The sequence below is a fragment of the Nyctibius grandis genome, chromosome 26, assembly GCF_013368605.1.
Source record: "Nyctibius grandis isolate bNycGra1 chromosome 26, bNycGra1.pri, whole genome shotgun sequence".
NCBI classification, from domain to species: domain Eukaryota; kingdom Metazoa; phylum Chordata; class Aves; order Nyctibiiformes; family Nyctibiidae; genus Nyctibius; species Nyctibius grandis.
Genome location: NC_090683.1, coordinates 2,693,907 through 2,714,893, shown reverse-complemented (window position 1 = coordinate 2,714,893; position 20,987 = coordinate 2,693,907). Strand labels below are relative to the sequence as shown.

The following is a 20,987-nucleotide window of genomic DNA, read 5'->3' as shown; positions in this document are numbered from 1 at the left end:
GGGAGCCTGGCGGTGGCCAGGCTGGGCAGTGCCGGGCTGGGGTGTCCCCCCCGTGCTGCTCCTCGCATCCAGCCCTCTGCGTGGGGAGGGGGAGCGGAGGGTGGAGCCTCCCATATTACCCGATCCAGGAGCTGTGACATTCAGTCTTGCAGAGACAGAGAGCCCGTCAGCACTGGGCAGGGACAGCGAGGCAGGGGGGGACAGCCCCAGAGCCGGGTGGGCACGGGGAGTGGGTCAGGGCCACCCGAATGGGACTGAGCACCCGCTGCAGGAAAGGGTCCCAGAGGGAGCCAGGAGCAGGACAGGGCTGGGAAGGAGCAGCGGAGCGGGGTTAGGGGGAGCAGGGTGCTGGGTCTCCCCATGGAGCCGGCGTCCTGATGCCCTCCACCTGCAGGGCCATGCTGGAGGAGCTGGGCTGTCCCCAGCCCCTCGGGGACTGAGCCGGGACACCCGTGGACAGGGCAGCACAGGGTTGGCTCCAGCCATGGGGGGCCCACGGCAGCCCCCCGGCACCTGCGTGCTGCTGGTCCTGCTGCTCGCGCTCCCGATGCTTCGGGTAAGTGTCCCTGGGGAGGACGGGAAAGTGTCCCCGGGGAGGATGGGACCATGGTGGGGAGAGGGTGGGCAGCCAGTGTGGCGGTGTCCTGCCTGTGACAGCCCCTTCGGGGTCCGGTCAGCCCTGGGGAGCAGCACACCTGCAGTCCTGGTCAGGGGCCAGGTCTCCTCCAGCATGTCCCCATCCCTGCCCTCATCCCTCGTGCTGCCCGACCCAGGGATGACACCAAGCGACGCTCCCCAGGGCTGGGTCAGAGCTCGGGGTCCGGCTGGGGCAGCTGGTTCAGCTCCATGGGCTGCTCCAGGACATCCCCAGGGAGGGTGACCCTGCTCTGCCCTGCCCTGGGGTCGGTCCCCTCCATCCTCACATGGGTCCTGGTTCTGGAGGAGGGGACTTCACTCACATTGTCTTCCATGCCTCGGAGCCCCAGACCCCAAGGGCCTCCAGCCATCCCAGGCATGAAGGGTGGGATGGCTGGAGGGTCAAACTGCTTTGGCGACAAATGCCGAGGGGTGTGGAGGGCTCCGGTGGGGAAGGGCTTTGGCTTGGTGTTCCTCTGCAAACCTTCGGGATTTGTCCCGGTGCTGCTTTGCTCTGCAAGTTCTTTAGCTGACATGGAGGGTTTGAGTGGTGGAAAGGAAAAGAAAATTAAAAGAAAGAGCAGGGGGGAAAAGGAAGGGAAAAAGGAAAGGAAAAGGGAAAGGAAAAAGAAAGAAAAATGAAAGGAAAAAAGAAAGGAAGAGGGAAAAAGGGAAGGAAAAAGAAAGGAAAAGGAAAGGAAGAGGGAAAAAGGGAAAGAATGGAAGAGAAGGGAAAGGGAAAAAGAAGAGGAAAAGGAAAAGGAAAAGGAAAAGGAAAAGGAAAAGGAAAAGGAAAAGGAAAAGGGAGGGAAAGAGGAAAGAGCACAGAAAGGAAACAGGGACAGGGGAGCACCAGAGGCTTTGAGGCTTTATAAGGGGAGTGATGGCATCAGGCTCCTTCCCAGGTGGGGAAACTGAGGCACGGCTAGGGGTTGCCTGCCCCGAAGCAAGCTCCGAAAGGAGTGCTGCACCTTACCTGCTCCGGTGCCCCAGCAGCCGTGCTCCATTGCCATAAATAATAAAAACCAGCAGCTTTTCAGCTAAAAGGGGCTGCAGCACTTCTGCCCAGTCCAGGTCCTTCATCACTATGATGTAGTAGTGTGCTTTCTCGGTGCTGTTCCCAGCAGCCATCACCAAAATCCACTTTGCAGACTGAGAATTTCCTTGTAAATCTTGTATTCAGCAGGAAAAGGAAACGAAATCTCCTGGGGAAAATGAAGGGACCCCAGAACAGTGGCTGCATGGTGGCCAGGACAGGGTGGGGAGGAGGACAGGACTCAGCCAAGCGATGCTTTAATGCCCCAGACTTCCCTCCAGTCCTTGGGGCCACTTGCCCACCCTCATCTCTCTGTTTCTCCAGCTCTTATATTTCTGTTCACAGACCTAAAACCATCAGCAGCCCATTCCTGTGTCCTGGCCCAAAAACAATGCCCCAGATGTGTCCTGTATCTGGATGCTGCAGCCCCCACCGCATCCCCCCGTGGGCATGGATGCTTGGGAATGGGAATGGATGCATGGGAATGGGCATGGATGGGTGGGAATGGGCATGGATGGGTGGGAATGGGCATGGATGGGTGGGAATGGGTATGGATGCTTGGGAATGGGCATGCAAAATTCATGGCCTGCTCTCGGTTCAGCCTCAACCTCCTTGCTCTCCAGCTGAAAGCCAATGGGGCAAACCCCAAAAGTGGGGGCTCCCAGGCAGCCCTACCCCAGGGCGCTGAGCCACCACATCCCTTGCGTTTTTGGGAGCCGTGGCGTGCTCCTTGGTGTCTCAGCACTTCTGTCAGCAAACCCAAAAGCTTTGAGGAGCTCAGCATGCCCATTTTGCAGCATCTCCCCAGAAAACCAAGGAACAGGAGAAGGGTCAACTCCGACGGCTGTTGACGACACCTCCAATTAAAATACACCAGCCTGAACGTGAGCAAAACCCATGTGAGCAAAACCCAGCTGGCAAGGGAAGGATTAGACATGCCCAAATAGGTGTTTTTTTTAAAATCTCTAATTACATGGTTTCTTTGCTCAGGCTTTGAACGTGCTGATGAGGTCAGCTCCTCCGTCTTTAAGCTCAGCTCCTCTGCGTGGAGCTTGCGTCTTGGCAGAGCGGTGCCCTTAAGCATCACATGCTTTTGGAGGGAATTTGGAATAATTGTGGTGGTTCTTTATGGTGTTTACAAGGCAAACAGTAGAAAGCTAAGGAAATGTCAGGGCCCAAAAGCACCGTTACGTAGATAGGCTCTCCTGGGGCTGACTGCAGCAGAAATAGTGAATATCGGCTGGTACCCTGCGTGCTCAGGGCTTTTAGTGCCTGGCATCCTACTGACTGAAGGGAGGTTGTAGCACAGTGAGAGCCGGCCTCTTCTCCAGGCAACTAGCGATAGGACAAGAGGACACAGCCTCAAGCTTCGCCAGGGGAGGTTCAGGTTGGACATTAGGAAGCATTTCTTCTCAGCAAGGGTCATTAGCCATTGGAAGGGGCTGCCCAGGGAGGTGGTGGAGTCACCGTCTCTGGAGGGGTTTAAGACAAGACTGGACATGGCACTTAGTGCCACGGTCTAGTTGCCATGGTGGTGTCAGGGCAATGGTTGGACTCCATGATCCCAGAGGGCTCTTCCAACCTGATCGATTCTGTGATTCTGTGATGCTGTGACTGCCCTTTCCCCCCTCCCAAGGTGCGAGCGACACATCCCGACTGCTCTGTCGTCCTCTATTTCCAAGAGCAAGAAGCGGAATGTCTGGAGGTTATCAGGAGCGAAAGCCAAACGCCAGCTCCCCCCGGACCCCCCGGGCAGCAAGGTGAGTGCGAGCTGCCCGCCGTGCGCGGGGCTCACGTCCCTTGAGAGGAGGGGGAGGATTTGTTAAGGGTCTTTTTGGAGGAAGGTCCATGGTAGGGGGGCTGCAGAGCACTAAGTGCATGCAGAAAAGCAGGTATTTTTCAGGAAAATGAAGAGCAGCGCCGAGGCGAAGGCTATGCAGCATCCCCGGAGAGCCCCGAAAATGCTGCTTCAGGGGGAGAGGGGGACTGAGAGGGGGGTTTGGGTGGGCTGAGGGATGCAAACAACCCCTGAGGCTGAGTGCCCCCAGATTTATGGCATGTGGCAATGACGGTGTGGTCCGTGCCCCAAGCAGAGCCTCCTGCCCCGCTCCTGTCCTCCCTGCACCGATGCTCTGGGGCCAGGCAGGGCTGTGGCCACAGGCGATGCAGAGCCCTGGCCATTGGCACATGTTAACCCTTCATGCCTTCTTGCTTTCCTATTTCAGTTAGTTTTAATGCTAGACATGTTCTGAGCGGCTTAATTTTTACATATCAAGGACATTTAAACCAATTAAATAATTGAAAAACAGTTTTAAAGTGCTGCTTTTGTACATTTTTTTTTAAAATTGCATTTTAATTTCCATCCAAAAGCAGCTTGGCTCAAATTCTGGGTAAAAATTATCACCTAGTGAATAAGAAATGTATCATTCAATGGGTTTCGTCTAATACAAACGTAAAAATGAGGCAGCTCAATAAATCCACGTTAAGGTGCGTAATTGCTTAAGTAACTGTGCAGAGATATAACGTATCATCCAGCTTAGCAGAGAAAAGCCAAGTTGATTGGAAAAGGTCCATTTTGCAGCCCAGATCGTGCCAGCCAGGGGGGAGGAATCTCAGTGCGGGAAAATAACCAAGCAGCATGAATGCATAATTAAAATCAGTATTTAATCCCAAGTTTCCTGCTTGACTGCCGCCTCCACTGCCCACCTGAACGGAATTTATCCCTTCCCTCCTCGCTTGCTTGTGCCAGAGTGAGGAGGGTCCTGTGGAGAGCGTGGCATGAAGTGACAATGGAGAGGTTCAAACGCCTTGGACATGGTGGCAATATAGGGTGAAGGAACAGGACAGGGACCTCAGGCTTCAGCATCCTGCTGGGGAACCCGCCGTGGAGCCCTAAAATGGGTTAGAGATCGTGTTTGTGGTGCTTTCACTTCAAAACCTGCCCCGGTGCTCGCAGCATTTACTGCTCTGAAATAGCTGGGAAGAAATAACCTGCTGGTGAGGCTCAAATGATCTTTTTTGGAGGTCTCCAGATACCAGTTAGAGCAGCAAGAAATAGGGAGGCAGCCCTGGCAGGTCTGCGTATAATTAACCAGTGGAAATGCTGAGCAGGATCTTCCCATCAAACTGCATTTTGAGGGGTAAAATGCTCTTTTCGGCCACGTCAAGAACGTCACGAGGATAATGTCGATCTCGGGGACGTTTCAGGAAAATGGGAATAAAACAGGTTGCTTTGGGTCAATCCAAACCAAACACCTCGGGCTGCTGGGCTACACCTGCTGAGAGCCTGGGGACAGGGGACAGCGTGAGGAGTGGGGACTGACAATGAGGGGACACTGAAGGCACAGCTCCTGCCTGCGAGGTCTGCAATGAGACACGTTGCCAGTTCCTTTGCTCATGGTTTTTTTGCCCTGTCGCCCCCCAAAGTTGCCTCCATCACCTCTTCTCCATGGGAGAATTGTTCCAGTTTCGCCCTGCTCTAAGAAATGTGATTTTTTTCAATGCTGCAGCAGCCTGGGAGAGGGAAACAGAGTGGGAAGGGGGAATTTAAACCTTTTCTCCCCATCCGAATGGAGGGGTGACTTTATTCCCTGGGAATGCACTGCAGAGCTGCGTGAATCCCAGCTCAACCCCTGTGGCATGGGCTGCACCTCTGGCTCCCAGCCAGGTGGTCCCACAGCACCCACCGTGCTGGAAGAGCTTGTCCATCCAGCGAGATGCGTTCATCCAGAAGGACGGCTCTGCCTTACAGACACATCCAGGTATTTTGCTCAGACTTCAAGAGCAACTGGTCTCAGCAACGATCCCAATAGCTGTGCTCAGTTCACTCATCCTCCAGAGCAAAAATTAAGATGTACCTTGGCGTCGTAATGACAGCCCTGCAAATCCCTCCAAGCCTGGCCAGATACCTCCAGACCGCTTTGCTGAAATCAGAGAAAACTAATTAGACTTGTCTGAGTCCGCACTCCCTGGCTGGGAATAGATGTGGCTCCAGGTTAATAATTTGTATCTGCAAGGTTAATAATGTACATGTGCAAGGAGGAGAGCTGTCCTGGAAGTGTGATGTCTGTGTCTCATCCCGGTGTGCTGCAGCACTAATTCTTCAAGGCCCCACGTCTGCTTGGCTGTGCTCATTTCCAAGGCAATTGAAAAGTCATTTAAAGACGAACTTAGTGCTAGAGAGAAGCAAAACATGTTTAAGCTAATTGCTCTCCAGCAAGTCTTGCAGTGCTTTCTCCTGTCCTCGTCCTTTGGGCTGGAGGGGTGTCCCGAGCTGACCCACCATGGCTGCTGGGTGCAGAAATCCAGCACAAACCTGCATTATTTTAGATGCCACCAGGAAAGTCCCAGCCCTTCCCGCACCCTTGTCCCCTGGGGTCTTCCCAGCTCTGGCTCTGATGTAGCCCCAGGAAATACCAGGTCCTGTCTCGCCGCAGGGCTAAAAGGAGAGCTCAGCGCTGGGGGAGGTCGTTCCCAGAACCGGAGCCGGGATGCTCCTAATTCCTGAGGGGGTACGGCACGGCCCTGGGGGTCGGGTGACGGCCGGCCGCTCTCCCGTTACAGCCACGCAGCCGTGCCTGCTGCGGGCTGGGCCTGGGGACCGGGGGGCTGTGTGTGTCCCCAGCACGTCCCTTCCCAGTGGCACTAACCAACCCATCCCTTCCCAGCAGCACTAACCAACCCATCCCTTCCCAGCGGCACTAACCAACCCGTCCCTCCCCAGGCTGCCTGACTGAGTGGGATGGAGTGAGCTGCTGGTCAGCCGTGCCCGTCGGCCACTCCCGAGCCGTCACCTGCCCCGACATCCTCCACGTCTTCAAGAAGTCCGAAGGTGCAGTGCTCTGAATCCGACCCGGACCGCTCATTTCCTGGGACAGAGGGCTGAGCTGCACCCACCCCTGCCTGCCTGGGATCCTTGTGCCACCCCAGTCCTTCCCCTCTGGTCCCACAGCTCCTGCCCCATCCCAAAGCTTGGCACATGTTGCAATCCGAGCAGGAGACAGGCAAAAGCAGGGATGCGAGGTGCTGCCGTGACAGGGAAGTCCCCAAACCCTTTGATCACCCAGTGCCAAGTATCCCCTGCGGGTAGAGCACTTGGGGACCTCATCCTCCAACTGGGTGACACCAGGACAGCCCCTAGCTGCTCGGTGCCCTCCTTTCCCCATCCACACACCAGCCTAATGCTTTCAACCTCTGAGTACCACTCGGATTAAAAACGCAATGTAAGATCAAGATTATTTGAAGGCCGGGCCCTCTCCTGGGTCAGGCGCTGCTGCCAGGGAAGCCGCTGCCTCTGTCCGTCTTGGAGGTAGTGGAGTGTGAAGGAGAGCACCCAACCAGCCCCCATGGCATCCGAGAGCTGCCTCACTTGGGTGTAATTTAAAAGGGTTGGTAAATGCTTGCTTTAGGGCAGAAACAGCTCAGGAGAGGCTTGATGAAGCTCACAAAGAATCAGGAAGCCCCCTTTTAGCCTTAATTCCCTCCCACCATGAGGAGTTTCATGCTTGCTGTCACATCCTGCCCTGAGATGCCCTGGCACCTCCAGGCACAGCACTGGAGGGCAGAGATGTGACCTGGATGGGAGGGATGGGGCAGCCAGGCCATTGGGTACCGCGCTGCTGTCACCAGTGGGGTGATGATGCTGGGATTTAGGCTCCAGGGTGCCATCCCCAGGGTGGACATTTTGGGGGTGCTGATGCAGAGGCGATGCCCGTGGCTCTCATGAGGTCCCTTCTTGTCGCTGCAGCACTGATCTGGAGGAACTGCACCGAGCTGGGATGGAGTTTCCCCAGCCCTCCCTACTACAACGCCTGTGAGCTGGAGGCCATTGGCAGCAATAACGACACTGAGGCCAAGGCAAGTGGGTCCCTGGGGGCTGTGGGGCACCCTCCTTAGCATCACCCTACCCCACATTGACCCGTGCTGTTGGGCAATGAAACATGAAGATGCTCTTGGGGATCTCTCGTTGGCCTCGCCCTTGTTGCTGGGCTGCGTGGAGGGATCTGGGCAAGGGCTGGGGCATCAGCCTGCCACCTCCCTGCCCATTGCAGACCAGCACCTCCCAGCCCATGCTGCCTCACTCCCCTGGTGCTTTCCCTTCCAGAAAGGCTATTTTGTCACCATGAAGGTGCTTTACACCTGCGGCTACTCCACATCCCTGGCAGCCCTGTTCTTGGCCATTGGCATCTTCTCCTGCTTCAGGTAGGGCTCAGCGCTGGCTGCTCCGTGGGCTGCAGCTGGAGGAAAGTGGGGTAAATCATGAGTGGGGTAAATCATGAGCAGGGTAAATCATGAGCAGGGTAAATCCCCTCCCAGAGCAGCCAGGCTCCATCCCTGCCAACACGGATAACCAGGGAGGCATGAGACAAACTGCAGCATTGTCCTTTCCTGGTGACACACAGGCTTTAAACCCTCTGGTCGCCCTTTCAAGCTTTGTTTTTGCAGACCTCGCTGTGCTGCAGAAGGATGCTCTCTGGAGGTGGCTGGAGGACGTTCCCCAGCTCACCTCTTCCGTGGGCAGCAGCCTCGAGCAGAGCACAGCACAACCCCATCCTTCATGATTTCAGAGCAGAAAAACCTCCTTCAGGGCTTCATGCTTGACCATCACCAACATATGGTACCCTGGGCTGGGGTCTACCCAGGGAAGCAGCTCCCAAAGCAAAAGCTTCTCTGCCCATCTGCTCTCTCTGCTCCTCCCTGGGCACAGCACACCTCTCTCTCCCGTAGGAAGCTGCATTGCACCAGGAACTCCATCCACATCCACTTCTTCACCTCCTTCATACTGCGCGGGGCTGCCGTGTTCATCAAGGACGCCGTCCTCTTCTCGGACGAGTCCATCAACCACTGCACGATGTCAACGGTGAGGTGCTGAGCCCTGGCACGGTGCAGGAGCGGGCACCATGTGCTGATCTGGGGGGGAGTCTAGCTGCATTTGCAGCAGATTTAGCACTGCAGAGAGGAGGGAGAGAGAGGCTGTGAACCTGGGGAGGAAAGGCTGGTTTGGGTGGACTTCAGGAGGTTCCCGACAGCATCTCGACATGGACCCTGTCTGCAGAGAACATGTTCTGCCCTCAAAACTCTCCCTGGTCTCAGAGAGAGTCTCCCAGTAGGGCTAAAGCTCTGCACAACCCCAGCAGCACCATGTACACGCAAACAGACCATCCCCTGTGCCCCCAAGGACAGGGTCTGACACCAGCCAGCACTGCTGGACCTTTCCCCCTCCTCGTCCTCACAGGTGAACTGCAAAGCAGCCATCACCTTCTTCCAGTACTCGGTCCTGGCCAACTTCTACTGGCTGCTGGTGGAGGGCATGTACCTGCAGACCCTGCTGCTGCTCACCTTCACCTCTGACAAGAGGTACATCTGGTGGTACATCCTCATCGGCTGGGGTGAGTGCGGGTCCCCCTGGCACATCAACTCCCCTCCAGTGAGGTCCCATTGACACAGACCAGGGGTAGGCACTGCTTTAGGGGGTTGCCTGGACTTGCTGCTCCGAGATCTTCCTGGCCAAAGGTCCACAGGCACGATGCTTCCCATAGCTGCGCTCAGCGTGTCTCTGCAGCATCTCTCTGCATGGCCTCATGCTCGGTGGGGCACCCACCAGCTCCTGTCAGCCCCTGAAGCTGGTCAGGCAGCATCTACTGCCAACCGATCCTGAACGTGGTCAGGATGGGACAGACAGGTCCTTCCTTCGTCCCACATCCATCTGGGGCTGGAAACGCCCATCCCAGGTGCCCAGGTTAGATGTAAGAGCACGCAGAGGGGCAGGAGGGTGGCCAGGAGGTGACACACAGACTGGCTCATCACCTTCAGTGGGCACCATCTCCTTTTAAAACCTGAAGAAAGGGGAAAGGCTGTCACCTTCCTGCCACCTCCAGGGCCCCAGACCTGACCGAGGCACATGTATTTGGGTACAAGGGGTGACGGGGAGATATGAGGACTCCCCAGAGACCCACAGTGACTCTGCATCCCTGCCTGGGTCCTGTCCTTGCAGGTGTCCCCATGCTGACAGTCTGTGTGTGGGTGGTCACCAGGCTGTGGTACGACAACCATGGGTAAGAGCAGCCACCCCTCGTCTTTCTCCAGGCCAGCTTGGCCACATGTGCCCCGTGCATGTCCCAGGGCAAGACCTGGGATAAGAGGGTGCAAGTGGGTGGTAGAGCTATTTCTCCTCTCCTGTAGGTGCTGGGATGACTACACCAGTCTCTACTGGTGGGTGATCAAGGCTCCCATCCTCCTGGCCATATTGGTGAGTATGGCCCCTGAGCATCCCAGCCCCAGAGCTGGGTCCCTCACAGACAGGGGGACACAACCAGGAGCCTGTTCAGAGCCTAAGACGCAGCTTCCCGTGGCAGGTGAACTTCCTCATTTTCCTCAATGTCACCAGGATCTTAGCACAGAAGATCCGGTCCCCGGACATCAGCAAAAACTACAAGCAGCAGTACATGTAAGGGCTAGCTCGGGCAAAGGGGAGCTCCCCCCACCCCAGTTTCAGGGGGACCCAGGGCAGCAGGGACCCTTCCCTGGAGGAGCACAGAGAAAGACCATCCTTGGAGCCTCCAAGACCTGCCTTTCATGGAAAAGCTATTTTGGGTTAAGACCAAGCTCTTGGGAAGGTCTTGTCTCACAGGGCAGCAGGAACATCGCCTGTACCCAGGCCCCCGCTCATGCCACCACTCTCCGCAGGAGGCTGACGAAGTCCACGCTGCTCCTCATCCCTCTCTTCGGGGTACACTACGTGGTGTTCGCGCTCTTCCCCGAGCACATCGGTGTGGACGCCCGGCTGTACTTCGAGCTGGTCCTCGGCTCCTACCAGGTACAGACTGGGGGAGATGGGTAGTCAAAACCCCCATATACCCATCCTGTCCCATCCCAAGATCATACCAGGAGACCCCGGGACGTGCTGCTGGGGCTTTGTACTCGTTTTGGAGAGGACTGTGTCCCAGGCACCCCTCAGACCCCGGGGACAAAGCACAAGGGTTGTGGTCTGGTGAACAACTTACACTGATCCCATACCCCTGCTGCCTGTGGGGTGGGTAAGAGGTATGGGAGGATGCTAAACGCAAGCAGCAGATGAGCATGGAGGGGCCCAGCCCCTTTCCTCAGTTGAAATTTGCTCTTTCTGTCCTTTTCAGGGGTTCCTGGTGGCTCTGCTGTACTGCTTCCTGAATGGAGAGGTGAGTGTCCCCCCCAACACCAACCCCCTGGGCACCACAGTCACAGACATGGGCACACAGACACCCCTGATGGTGCACCTCGATGAGCATTGCAAGCACACAACCATGCATGTGTGCACATGTGGGCATGCAGACATGCATGGGGGTCCCCACCCTCTTGCACCCCAAATCCCTTGTTGAGCCCAAGGTGCAGCTCCTGCCCCTCTGCCGTTTGTTGGTGGGTGCCTCTAGGTGCCAGCACTGGTCCATGGTGTCGATTCAGGTCCAGGCTGAGATCAAGAGGAACTGGGGCAAGTGGCAGTCGTCCATGGAGAGCAACGTCTTCAACCTGGCAACGCAAGACTTCACAGCATGATGAGGACAGTGTTTGGGGGGAAAAACTTCCCCAAGGACAGTGGTGGTGGTGCTGTTCCACAGCTAAGGTCCCAGAAACACAATTAAAAGGATTTTGTAGGTTCTGGGTCTGGCATCGTCAGCAAGTGACTTGAACAGCCGTTGGGAAAGGCTCTGCCTGCTTGAGTTCTGGCAGCTCTTGTGGGTCCATGATGGTGTCTCACCCACCCAAAGCTCCCTTCATGGTTTGGTCAGTGTTTTAGGTGAAGGGAAGAGAGCTCCTCCACCTTTTCTACCCCAGTAGAAAAGGAGTAGGAAACACAAATATCATTTCACAAAGGACATCTGGCATTTTTGATTTGGCACTGAATGAAAACTGAAGTGGCCCTAATGCTGAGGGGTTTTTTTCCCCTCCTTCTTTGGTTTACAAAGCCATTTTCCTCATGGGAAGATGCCTAGACACAGCCCCCCAGAGCCATTCTGGGGGTGGGAGAAGCAAATACGCAGACAGACAAAAACTGACAGCTCTCTACATGAGTCTCACGATGGTCTCATGACTCAGATCCTCCCCTGATTTCCAAAATGTTTCCCTTTCTCCCGTGCCTGTTGCTTCAGCTGCGCTGGGTGCCAGAGAAGATGGTCCATCATCCTTGCCATGCCAGCTCGTAGGGGCTCTGCACCTCTCCCAGTGGCTTTGCACTGGAGGGATGGGACGGTTTGCAAGCAGTGGGACTCATCTGTCTTCACTGGGGACTCATTTGCCTGGGACTAGGGAGGTTTTTGCCAATAAAATCTTGTTCTGAAATCCAGCATCACTTTTCAGAGGTTTGGTTTGCTCTACAAACCCAGATAACTTGGTACCAGGCTTGCTAGAGGGTGGAAACCCTGCCAATATCTGTAACGCCTGGAAATATACTCCAGGGAAGAAATACCTGGTTTTTGTCTGCCTGGTGAAGCAGCCAGGCTCTGGGCATGGCCATGGAGAGGAGATGGAGAAGGAAGGTGAGGAAGAGTATAAGATGGGCACATCATGGGCTGTCCCACAGGTGCTGGAGTGACATGTCCCCTCTGTTCCACCACCACGCCGCAGCCTAGCCCCGTTCGCCCCCATCAGCATCCTTCGCCCTCCCTGGGCTGAGCTCCTGCCTTGTCTCCAGGACCGAGAAAGGTCTCAAATTCCCTTTCCCCAAACCTCCTGGTGTCTCCCGGCTGCACCGTGTTCCTGAGGCTCAAGACACCCGATCTCATCAGACCTTCTCACACTTCCTGAGTTGTAATTTCTCCATGTAGCCACATGTCCTTCCTTAAACAAAACCCATGTGTTGGCCCTTTTCCAGACTGCAGGATCCCTGGAGATGCTGTCAGGTCTCACAAAGAGGTGTAGAGAGGGAAACAGAGCCCAGACTTGATTTGAGGTGAGATGGAAGATGCTCTGTTAAACAATCCCCTGAGCCAGCAACATCCTTCATTGCCGGCCAGGAAACCTCCAGAGGAGCACAGTCGCTGTCAAATAAATGCCTGCCTGCAGCTGTGAAGAGATCGCAGGTGAAGAAACATCTCTCTCCATCATTAGTGAGGAAGATGCTGTTTCAGCAGGGATGTGAAGCAGACAGCAGCAGCAGATTGCACGAGGGCTGGGGGTGTTGATCGATGGCCAGCTGAATGTGAGCCAGCAGTGTGCCCAGGTGGCCAAGAAGGCCACCAGCATCCTGGCTTGTATCAGCACTAGTGTGGCCAGCAGGACAAGGGCAGGGATCGTCCCCCTGTACTCGGCACTGGTGAGGCCACACCTCGAATTCTGGGTGCAGTTTTGGGCCCCTCACGACAAGAAAGACCTTGAGGTGCTGGAGCGAGTCCAGAGAAGGGCAATGAAGATGGTGAAGGGTCTGGAGCACAAGTGTGATGAGGAGAGGCTGAGGGACCTGGGGGTGTTTAGTCTGGAGAAAAGGAGGCTGAGGGGAGACCTTCTCGCTCTCTACAACTGCCTGAAAGGAGGGTGTAGCGAGGGGGGGGTCGGTCTCTTCTCACAGGTGACAAGCAATAGGACAAGAGGAAACGACCTCAGGTTGTGCCAGGGGAGGTTTAGATTGGAGATCAGGGACAATGTCTTCCCCAAAAGGGTTGTCAAGCACTGGCACAGGCTGCCCAGGGCAGTGGTGGAGTCCCCATCCCTGGGGGGATTTAAAAGCCGTGGAGATGTGGTGCTGAGGGCCATGGGTTAGTGGTGGGCTTGGCAGTGCTGGGCTAACAGTTGGACTTGATGATGATTGTGCTCAGTGGGAATGTCACAGTTGCCATAAAGCTTTGAAAAGCGCTGGGATTTGCCTGTATTTTCAGCTGCAAATGGACCTTTCTGGGTGCTAAACCTGCGCCCCAAATGACCCGCTGGGTTTTGCTGGGCTTTGACCCCATGGCTTCCATGGTGTGTGGCAGAGCCTGCAAAGGCAGGAGCCCGCTGTGGCTGCAGGAGGGCTGATGTACCACCACCGCGGGGACTTTGCCTTGCAGGAAAGGTTGTCAAAAGGGTTTGCTGCATCTCTTGCATGGACCGTGCCCTACAGCCGCCTGTTTGGGGTAGCTGAGCCCATGCACAGCAGGAACAGGTCTCCCCATCTCCCCTCCAGCATGGCGCTGGGTACCACAGTAGCCTGGCATCCCCATCACCCCCCCTACCCTGGGGGTCCCTTGTCCTCCCCTCAGGCAAAGGGGTGTCGGGAGAAGGGGGGGTGTTTTGCCTGGAGCCGGTTGGTGGCACTGCGGCCCCGCACCGCCGCGGGCACTGACACCGGATCCGGGGTGTCAGCCCTGGAGCGCAGTGTCCCTGCACACACCGCCCTGGACACAGGCTCAGCTGGCGTGGAGGGACCCCAGCACGTCCCGGGGGGCTGCTGGCCCTGGGTGCCGGCACCCAATGACTCTGCTCAGAGCACTGAGAGCACCCAGGGAGTAAGGTAAGGGGCTACACCGCTTCGGGGGAGCGTGCACCCAGCCCCACACGTGTCCCAAGGCTCCAGCAAGAACCCCCCAAGGTCCCCCTCGGCAGCCCTGGCCAGGTGAGGGTTAATCAGCGATGGGGATGGGAATAAGGCTCAGGGCTGGGAGAGCTGTGCCTTTGCCTGTTGCTTCTTTCCCTGCCTGCATCCCCTGCTGCTCCGGGGGCTGCCAGGCCACCCTGCTGGGTGCCGAGGGTGCCCCCGATGCCAGTGCCTGCGCTCGCTCCTTCATCCCTGCTCAGGAATATACCCGGCTCTGCGACTCGGGGAGTTCACCCTGCAAACGTCCCTTCTCGCTGGCACAGCTTGTTTCCACCCTGCCCAGCGTGGGCTGTTCTGCCTCTGCCCAGCTCCTGCCCGTGCAGGGATCGGCCTTGGCCCCACACAGCCCCCGGGCACGCAGCCAGCACCATGGCAGGGCGAGGGTCAGGATGTGCCCAGCACCAGCAGGTTCAGGGTGAAGGTGCAAGCCAAGGCACCTCAAACACCCCGGGGTCCCACAGGCTGTGCCAAGCATTGCCCTTACCCCACCCTGTCACACCAAGGGCACAGGTTTTGCACCCAAATTAGTGTTGCAGGTACCCCTGGGTACCCCAAGCTCCCGTTCCGGTCGGGATTCAGCTGGTTTTGCAGGCAGAGCTGTGCCCTCGTGCCTGCCCAGTGCCTGGCTGAGCACCCTGGGGTGCCCCCAGCTTCCAGAAGGGCAGGAGCCACATCCTGGGGTTTCCACCCCCGTGTGCCTCACCCCAGGTTTGCTCTAGGCTATTGGCAAAGCAAAAAACAAAGACCAGTGCAGCTTACACAGGCGTCCCGGCGGTGACAAGGTTTGGGGCAGCTGATGGGACCCGCAGAGCATCCCCTGAATTTCCTGCTGTGACCAACAGAGCAAGTGGAAAGTCCCCACAGGCACAGCGGGAGGATGTCCCTGTCCCTGCCCTCCTCACTGGCCCAAACCACCGATCACCAGACGCACAGAGGATGCTCTTTGCCTGCCAGTACAGGCTGTTGCTTTGCTGTTGAGCCCGATGGGCTCCCGGTGCTCCCTGCCCTGGTTGTCACAATCCCCTGGGAGACAACATGGGGCTCTTCACTCCCTCCTTCTCTTGGCTTTGGCCACTCCGAGCCCGGCCTGGGCTCCAAGTCAGCAAAAAGAGCCCTGGGGCTGGTTTTTAATTGAAGAAATCAACGTTATGCTTCCCAAAGCTCACCTTCGGCATCTCCTGCGTGGAGCGAATCCTCTGTCCCACACTGCACGACCTGGGCTGCCATATTTACACTGTCTTGAACAGAAAAGGAAAATTATTGAGTGAAAAGCAGAATCGAGCCAAGGAACTTCACTTCCCAGCTCCCTGGGTGCTCAGGTCTACAGCCTGGACCCAGTTTTTATTGATTGCATGGGATGCCAATGAGCACAAGGAGCCCCACGGGTGAGGGGCTGGAGGCAGGGAAAGGCGAATTGCCATGGGAATGTGCCAGCAAGGGATGCCAGGCTGGGCAGGAGAGGTGCTTCAGCCCAAATAAAGCCCATGCCAGCATGGGAAAATTGCTACAGGGCATTTTAGGACTGGACGAGCAGCAGAAGAGTTGCACAGAGCCAACTGTGTTGGAGAGATGAGTCCCCTCTGGCCAGGCTGGGTGCTGGGGTGGTTGGTCCACCCCCAGCGCAGCCCTATGCACCCCAAAAGGGGTGAGCCCTGCAAGCTGGGCACTCCTCCGCTCTCTCTGCCCAACCCTGGGTGCCCTCTGTGCACCCTACACACCCGTGTAACTACCTGGGCGTGCAAAGAGCACCCAAAGGCCCCATCAGGAAGGACAAGAGGGGAGACAACCACATGGCAAGCCTCCCTTTTACACCATCCCGTGCCACCAGGCTCACGGGGGTCCCCCCGGGCATGGGGTGTGCAAAGAAATGCAGTGCTGGTGCACAATTAGGCGGCAGCAGAGGGTGGGCATGGGGGGAATGAAGCAGAAATAGCAGACAGCACTCGTCTGCAAGCAAGAGGAGGAGCCGCGGCCGGTGCTGGACGCTGCATGATGGGACTAACACTCCCAAAGAGCCACCGGCTCGGAGACAACATTGGCAGGAGGGTTGGCACCAACACCCCCCCCCACCCTCGCGGTTGCCCCACTCCTCTTTCCAATTGCATGTCACTTCTGGGAGAGATGGATGGGGAGGTGCTGACCAGGGTCCCTTCCCACCTCCCCTCCACCTTCCCACGTCCCCTTTGGAGCCAAAGCCAGCCCAAAGCCACCTCAACATCTGGGACACCCTGCTCTGCCACCGTGACCACCCCGGGTGGCCGGCGTCCCCAGCTCAGGGCATGGCCAGGGTGGCTGCAGCGCAGGGGGGGGTCTGTGCACGCAGGACCCCGGGAGCGCTGGGCGATGCGGCCGCAGGGGGCTCGCAGGCGCCAGCCCCATGATTGGCGCGGCGAGGGACGAATGCCACAGCTGAGACGGGGCTGAGGCTACCTGAAGGACCCCGCATGTCCTCAGGTTTCACTCATGACCATCTGACAGCAGCAGCAGCTGCGCTGCCAACAGGCACTCGCTGAGCCAAAGCCTCCAGGAGTCGAAGGAGAGGGAAATTCTGGCCCTAAAAGGTCTCTCCTTGGGATTTTGCTCTCTCCACCCAACAGTAAGTACTGGATTCAGCCCTGGGATGATGCCAGGCCACCGGGCAGGGTCTACGGGGTCTTGGAAGTCACCAGGTTTCTCTTTCTTACTGTGCCCAGAGCAGTGCAAGAAACAATGGGGGCTTCGCTGTCCAAGCACTGGAGGTGGATGGGATCAGGACAGCCCCTGCCGTCGCTGGGGTGGTGTGTAGGGCTGTAGGCACCCGCCGGACCCCCCTGCATGGAAAACATCCCGGGATGGGGGGTGAAAGTCCCCATAAAGGTGCAGGCAGGGCGTGGGGATGAGGGTGCCAGCAGCCACCGGACCCTCGCTGGCCACAGACTTGCCACTGGGATGAGAGGGGATGGTGGGGGATGTGACGGGCAACCAGTTTCTGAGGCACCTTCCCACCCGGAGGAAAGGAGCTACAGGCAAGGCTTAAAAGTCACAAGTCGCCTTTCTCCTGGCTTCTTCTGGAGATCTAAATATAAACGTCAGCTTGGCCAAGCCAGGGCTGCAGCAAAGGTCTGCGGGGTGCTTCGCAGTGTCTCCTTTCGGGAAGGCGCCTGTCCCCGCAGAGCCCCTGTCCCCCATGGGGGAGCGGGGAGGGACCCCCATGGGGACAGGAGGAGGAGGTGGGACCCCTCTGCCATGCCAAAGTGGTGGTGACGGTGGGGACACAGAGGTGGGAGGCTGTCATTGCCCCATCCGCACGCGGGGGCTGACGGGGTGAGCGCGCAGCCCGTGGCTTTGGGGTGCCGTGGAGGCAGGGCGAGCACAACAGGGAGTTCAGGGCTCGGTTCCCACCGTGGGCAGCAAAGAAACAGGCAGTGCCAGGGTGGAATTCAGGTCATTTTTTGGATGCTAAATCCTCCCACGCCGCTCTGGCCCGGCCGTGGGACCCTGCCTGCAGTGGGTGCAGGGGGCTGTACGAAGCTCCCATCACTCGCTGCCCGTGCAGGGACCACTGTGCACCCCCAGGGCCATTTCGGGATCTATCCAGAGGCAATCGGCCACCCTGATCCCCCTCATCCCTCACAACAGCAACCAGCCCTCTCGGCCAGATCCTGCACCGCTGTTCCCTCGCTCCCCAGAGCCGGTGCTCAGCTGCTGGGTGGTTTGCAGACAAGCACAAGCATTTCCTCCCCTGCCCACACTGCTGCTGGGAGGGATGGGAAGGATCAGCGTGGGCGTGCAGCGAGCAAAGCACACTGCTAACGATTTAACAGCGGATATCAATGGGGGGGTAGCAATTCCATAAAACCCTGGGGGGACACCGGGACACCCCGATCCATCCAGTTATACACAGGAGATCCTGCACCTGTAGCTGATGGATCGATGCTGTGAGCGCTGGAGCCGCCTCCTCCAGTCCTCGCTAGGAACATGCCTGATGTTGCAACGGTTCGGGGGCGAAAAGGGCGTATTTACAAGAATTGGTCAAAGAACGCACTGTCCTGCAGTGTCCTGCCTCCACTGGGCTGTGCTAATATTTAAAAAGCATTTTCCATTTTCCAGTGTGTACAGTGAGCATCATTCGGGGCAAAAGGGCCCATCGGAGCTGCTCAGGCAGCTCCATCTTCACTCGGGGAAGCTCGCTGGATTTGGGAGTAGGAGAGCAAGCGGCAGCAGATAACGATGACACGTCCAGCATTGTTTCTGTATTCAGCAGGTTGGATTAATGTGGAGGGGAGGAAGGGGGAGAAAGTGGTGGGTGCTTTGGGGAGTTACGAGGGCAAAGATCCCAGCTATAGCTCTGGAGATGCCGGGAAGGGTGCTCAGCCTCTGTGCCTGTCTGTCTGTCCAGCTGCCTCCCTGCTTGGTTATTTATACAGCCCTTGCGAACATCTCGTCTTCGAGTCCCTCTTATCCAGATCCAAGTGGATTTGAATGAGATCCTTCGGGATCTGGAGGGCAAGAGCCGAGGTGTGGGGCTCAGCTCCTGGAGCTGGGCACCGGGAGGGCTGTGATGGCTGCAGGTGCCCCGTGTTGGTCCTGGTTTGTGTGGTGTCTGGTATGGGGTATTGAGGTACAGAGCCTGGGAAAATGGGTGTCCTCCAGCCCCGGGATGCTGCAGGGATCACGATATTGCAAATCCCACGGGAGCATCGGGTCTGGGAGCTGCTCCCAGCGCTGCTCACTTGTGATCCCTATGGGAGCTGGTGGGGCCGAATCTCTCCTGGCATCCCTCGGAGGTGGTTGCATCACTGTCCCCCATGTCCCCCGAGTCTGGGGGACCCCGTGGGGGTAGCAGGTCGTTACGGCCCCACACAGCCCTCCCTTCCCTTATGTTGTCCCCTCCCTGCCTTCTCAGCACCGCTCAGATCTTTTCCAAGCCTGACATGAGAGCTGCTGGCAGGGAGGAGCAGAAGCATTGGATGACATCCAGTGCAGGCAGTGGGCAGTGGGCAAGCGCAGGGTCCCCGCTTTAACCCTTCCCCACCTGCCCCAGCCTCCACCACAGCCAAACCCCCCCCAAAATAAACCCAAGCAGCCATCCGCCCTGGTGTCCCCTTTCCAGCAATCCCCTCCTGGGGGTCAGTAGGGACAGCGGGATGGGAAAGCAGCGGGGACGGGGTGGTGGCCCCTGCTGCATCCCCCGGCTCCAGGCAGGAGGGGGTTAGCGCGTTGCTGCAGGATGTTGCAACCTCCTATTTCCATCTGTGGCCCAGGAGAGTATCTGAGGACTTCACAGCTTCCAGCCTATGTATGCCACCCGCGGCTTCAAGCACATCGAGGTACCCTTGGTAGGGCTGCGGGCAAACTGGCATTGCAGTGCTGGCATTCGAGTAAATTCAGGTTGATAACAGTCAATGAATTGTATGAAATTAATTTCTGTGCCACTTACAATGCCAGTTGCAGGAGTGGAGGCACCTCTGCAGGGCACGTGTTTGTGGGGCGTTAGTGGTTCATGTCCCAGGGGGAGGCTGGTGCCCCCTCAACATGTTCAGCATTAAAGATTTGGCTCTGTAAAGGAAGCCAGCAGTGACACGGGCTTGGCTGCATCTTTGCAAGGAGCTGGGGAAGGGAGCAGCACCTTGTTTGGCAAGTGCCGAGCACCCATCGCGGCTGGGGCCCCGCTGAAGGTGGTGCTGAAACAAGGGACTGTGCATTATGTCCTTCTTCTCCTCTGTGTAAATCCCCTGAGCACCGGCACAGCCCTCAGCTCGCGCGTGTCCTTGTCCCAAAGCGCATCTCAAGGCAGCGGGTGGGTTGGCTGCTGCCAGGAAAGGGGCTGGAGAGAGGACACAGCCTCGAGCTTGGCCAGGGGAGGTTCAGGTTGGACATTAGGAAGCATTTCTTCTCAGCAAGGGTCATTAGCCATTGGAAGGGGCTGCCCAGGGAGGTGGTGGAGTCACCATCTCTGGAGGGGTTGAAGAAAAGACTGGACATGGCACTTAGTGCCCTGGTCTAGTTGACATGGTGGTGTCAGGGCAATGGTGGGGCTCGATGATCCCAGAGGGCTCTGCCAACCTCATTGATTCTGTGATTCTGTGATCTCCTCTTGGTCTGCCCGAGAAAGGCGGCATCCAACAGGCAGAAACCAGTGGAGCAGCATCATTCCCATAGCAGCGAACTCATTCAGCAAAGACCTCAACTAGGGCTTAAAATGAAGTATACGCTTTTGTATTTGGCCCATACAGCTACACCGACACCGCTGTTGCTGCTTTAGAGTGACCTTGGCTGGTCTGGACCAAATTGGGGGACCAGGATGGCACCTGAAGCACATGAACTTGCTGCAGCATCTCAGTCCCTCTGGTCTGGCTGGGGAAAAGCACCCACCAGCGCTGAGCTTGCTCCGGCGTTGTTTTCCTTTTGCACTGGCATCGGGCAAGTTGCAGGCAGCAGGATCCCAGGGATGACGGGTGCTGCTTGGAAGCATCCCACATTCCTGCTGGCGCAGTTGGCTTGGGCCACGCTTCAGGCAAAGGAGCAAAATCCACCAAGAGGAGGGTAAAAAAACCCATGGTGGTGACAGGAGTCAGCAAGGGAGGACGTGTCACTAACAGGAGCCGGTGGTGCTTGCTGGGCTTGGCAAGGGAGAAGCTGGTGTTTGAGCCACACAGCCCATGGGATTTCCCAGCAGAGCGCTTAAAAAACTCAGGAATTCAAAGGATACTGCTGGAAAATTAATTAATTTTTTTCTCACTCCTTAAGTCTTCCCAGCCCACCACTATTTGAAAATAGAGTGGGGAAAAG

At 57.2% G+C, this 20,987-nt stretch overlaps 2 protein-coding genes across 6 annotated transcripts in view; both read left to right on the top strand.

Moving 5' to 3' along the window:
* Positions 1-463: 463 nt before the first annotated feature.
* Positions 464-11,203, top strand: LOC137673817 (vasoactive intestinal polypeptide receptor 1-like). Its single transcript, XM_068418840.1, has 13 exons — positions 464-556; positions 3,309-3,432; positions 6,396-6,503; positions 7,419-7,528; positions 7,776-7,873; positions 8,399-8,531; positions 8,907-9,060; positions 9,666-9,726; positions 9,854-9,920; positions 10,027-10,118; positions 10,358-10,487; positions 10,807-10,848; positions 11,111-11,203. Exons 1-13 carry the CDS (start codon positions 485-487, stop codon positions 11,201-11,203), a joined length of 1,284 nt encoding a protein of 427 aa, XP_068274941.1. The 5' UTR covers positions 464-484.
* Positions 11,204-14,023: 2,820 nt separating this feature from the next.
* Positions 14,024-20,987, top strand: part of SCN4A (sodium voltage-gated channel alpha subunit 4) — a 49,872-nt gene continuing 42,908 nt past the window's right edge. Inside the window, exon 1 of one of the 5 annotated variants that reach the window (XM_068418730.1) lies at positions 14,024-14,132. Coding sequence is in view for 1 of the 5 variants with exons in the window: in XM_068418727.1 (XP_068274828.1) it covers positions 18,426-18,459 (34 nt within the window). In the remaining 4 variants the exon portion in view is untranslated. Of the gene's footprint in view, positions 14,133-14,159; positions 14,235-16,728; positions 16,813-18,400; positions 18,460-20,987 lie in introns of those variants that run through there. The other 4 variants (XM_068418731.1, XM_068418728.1, XM_068418729.1 and 1 more) reach the window with 4 other exon arrangements.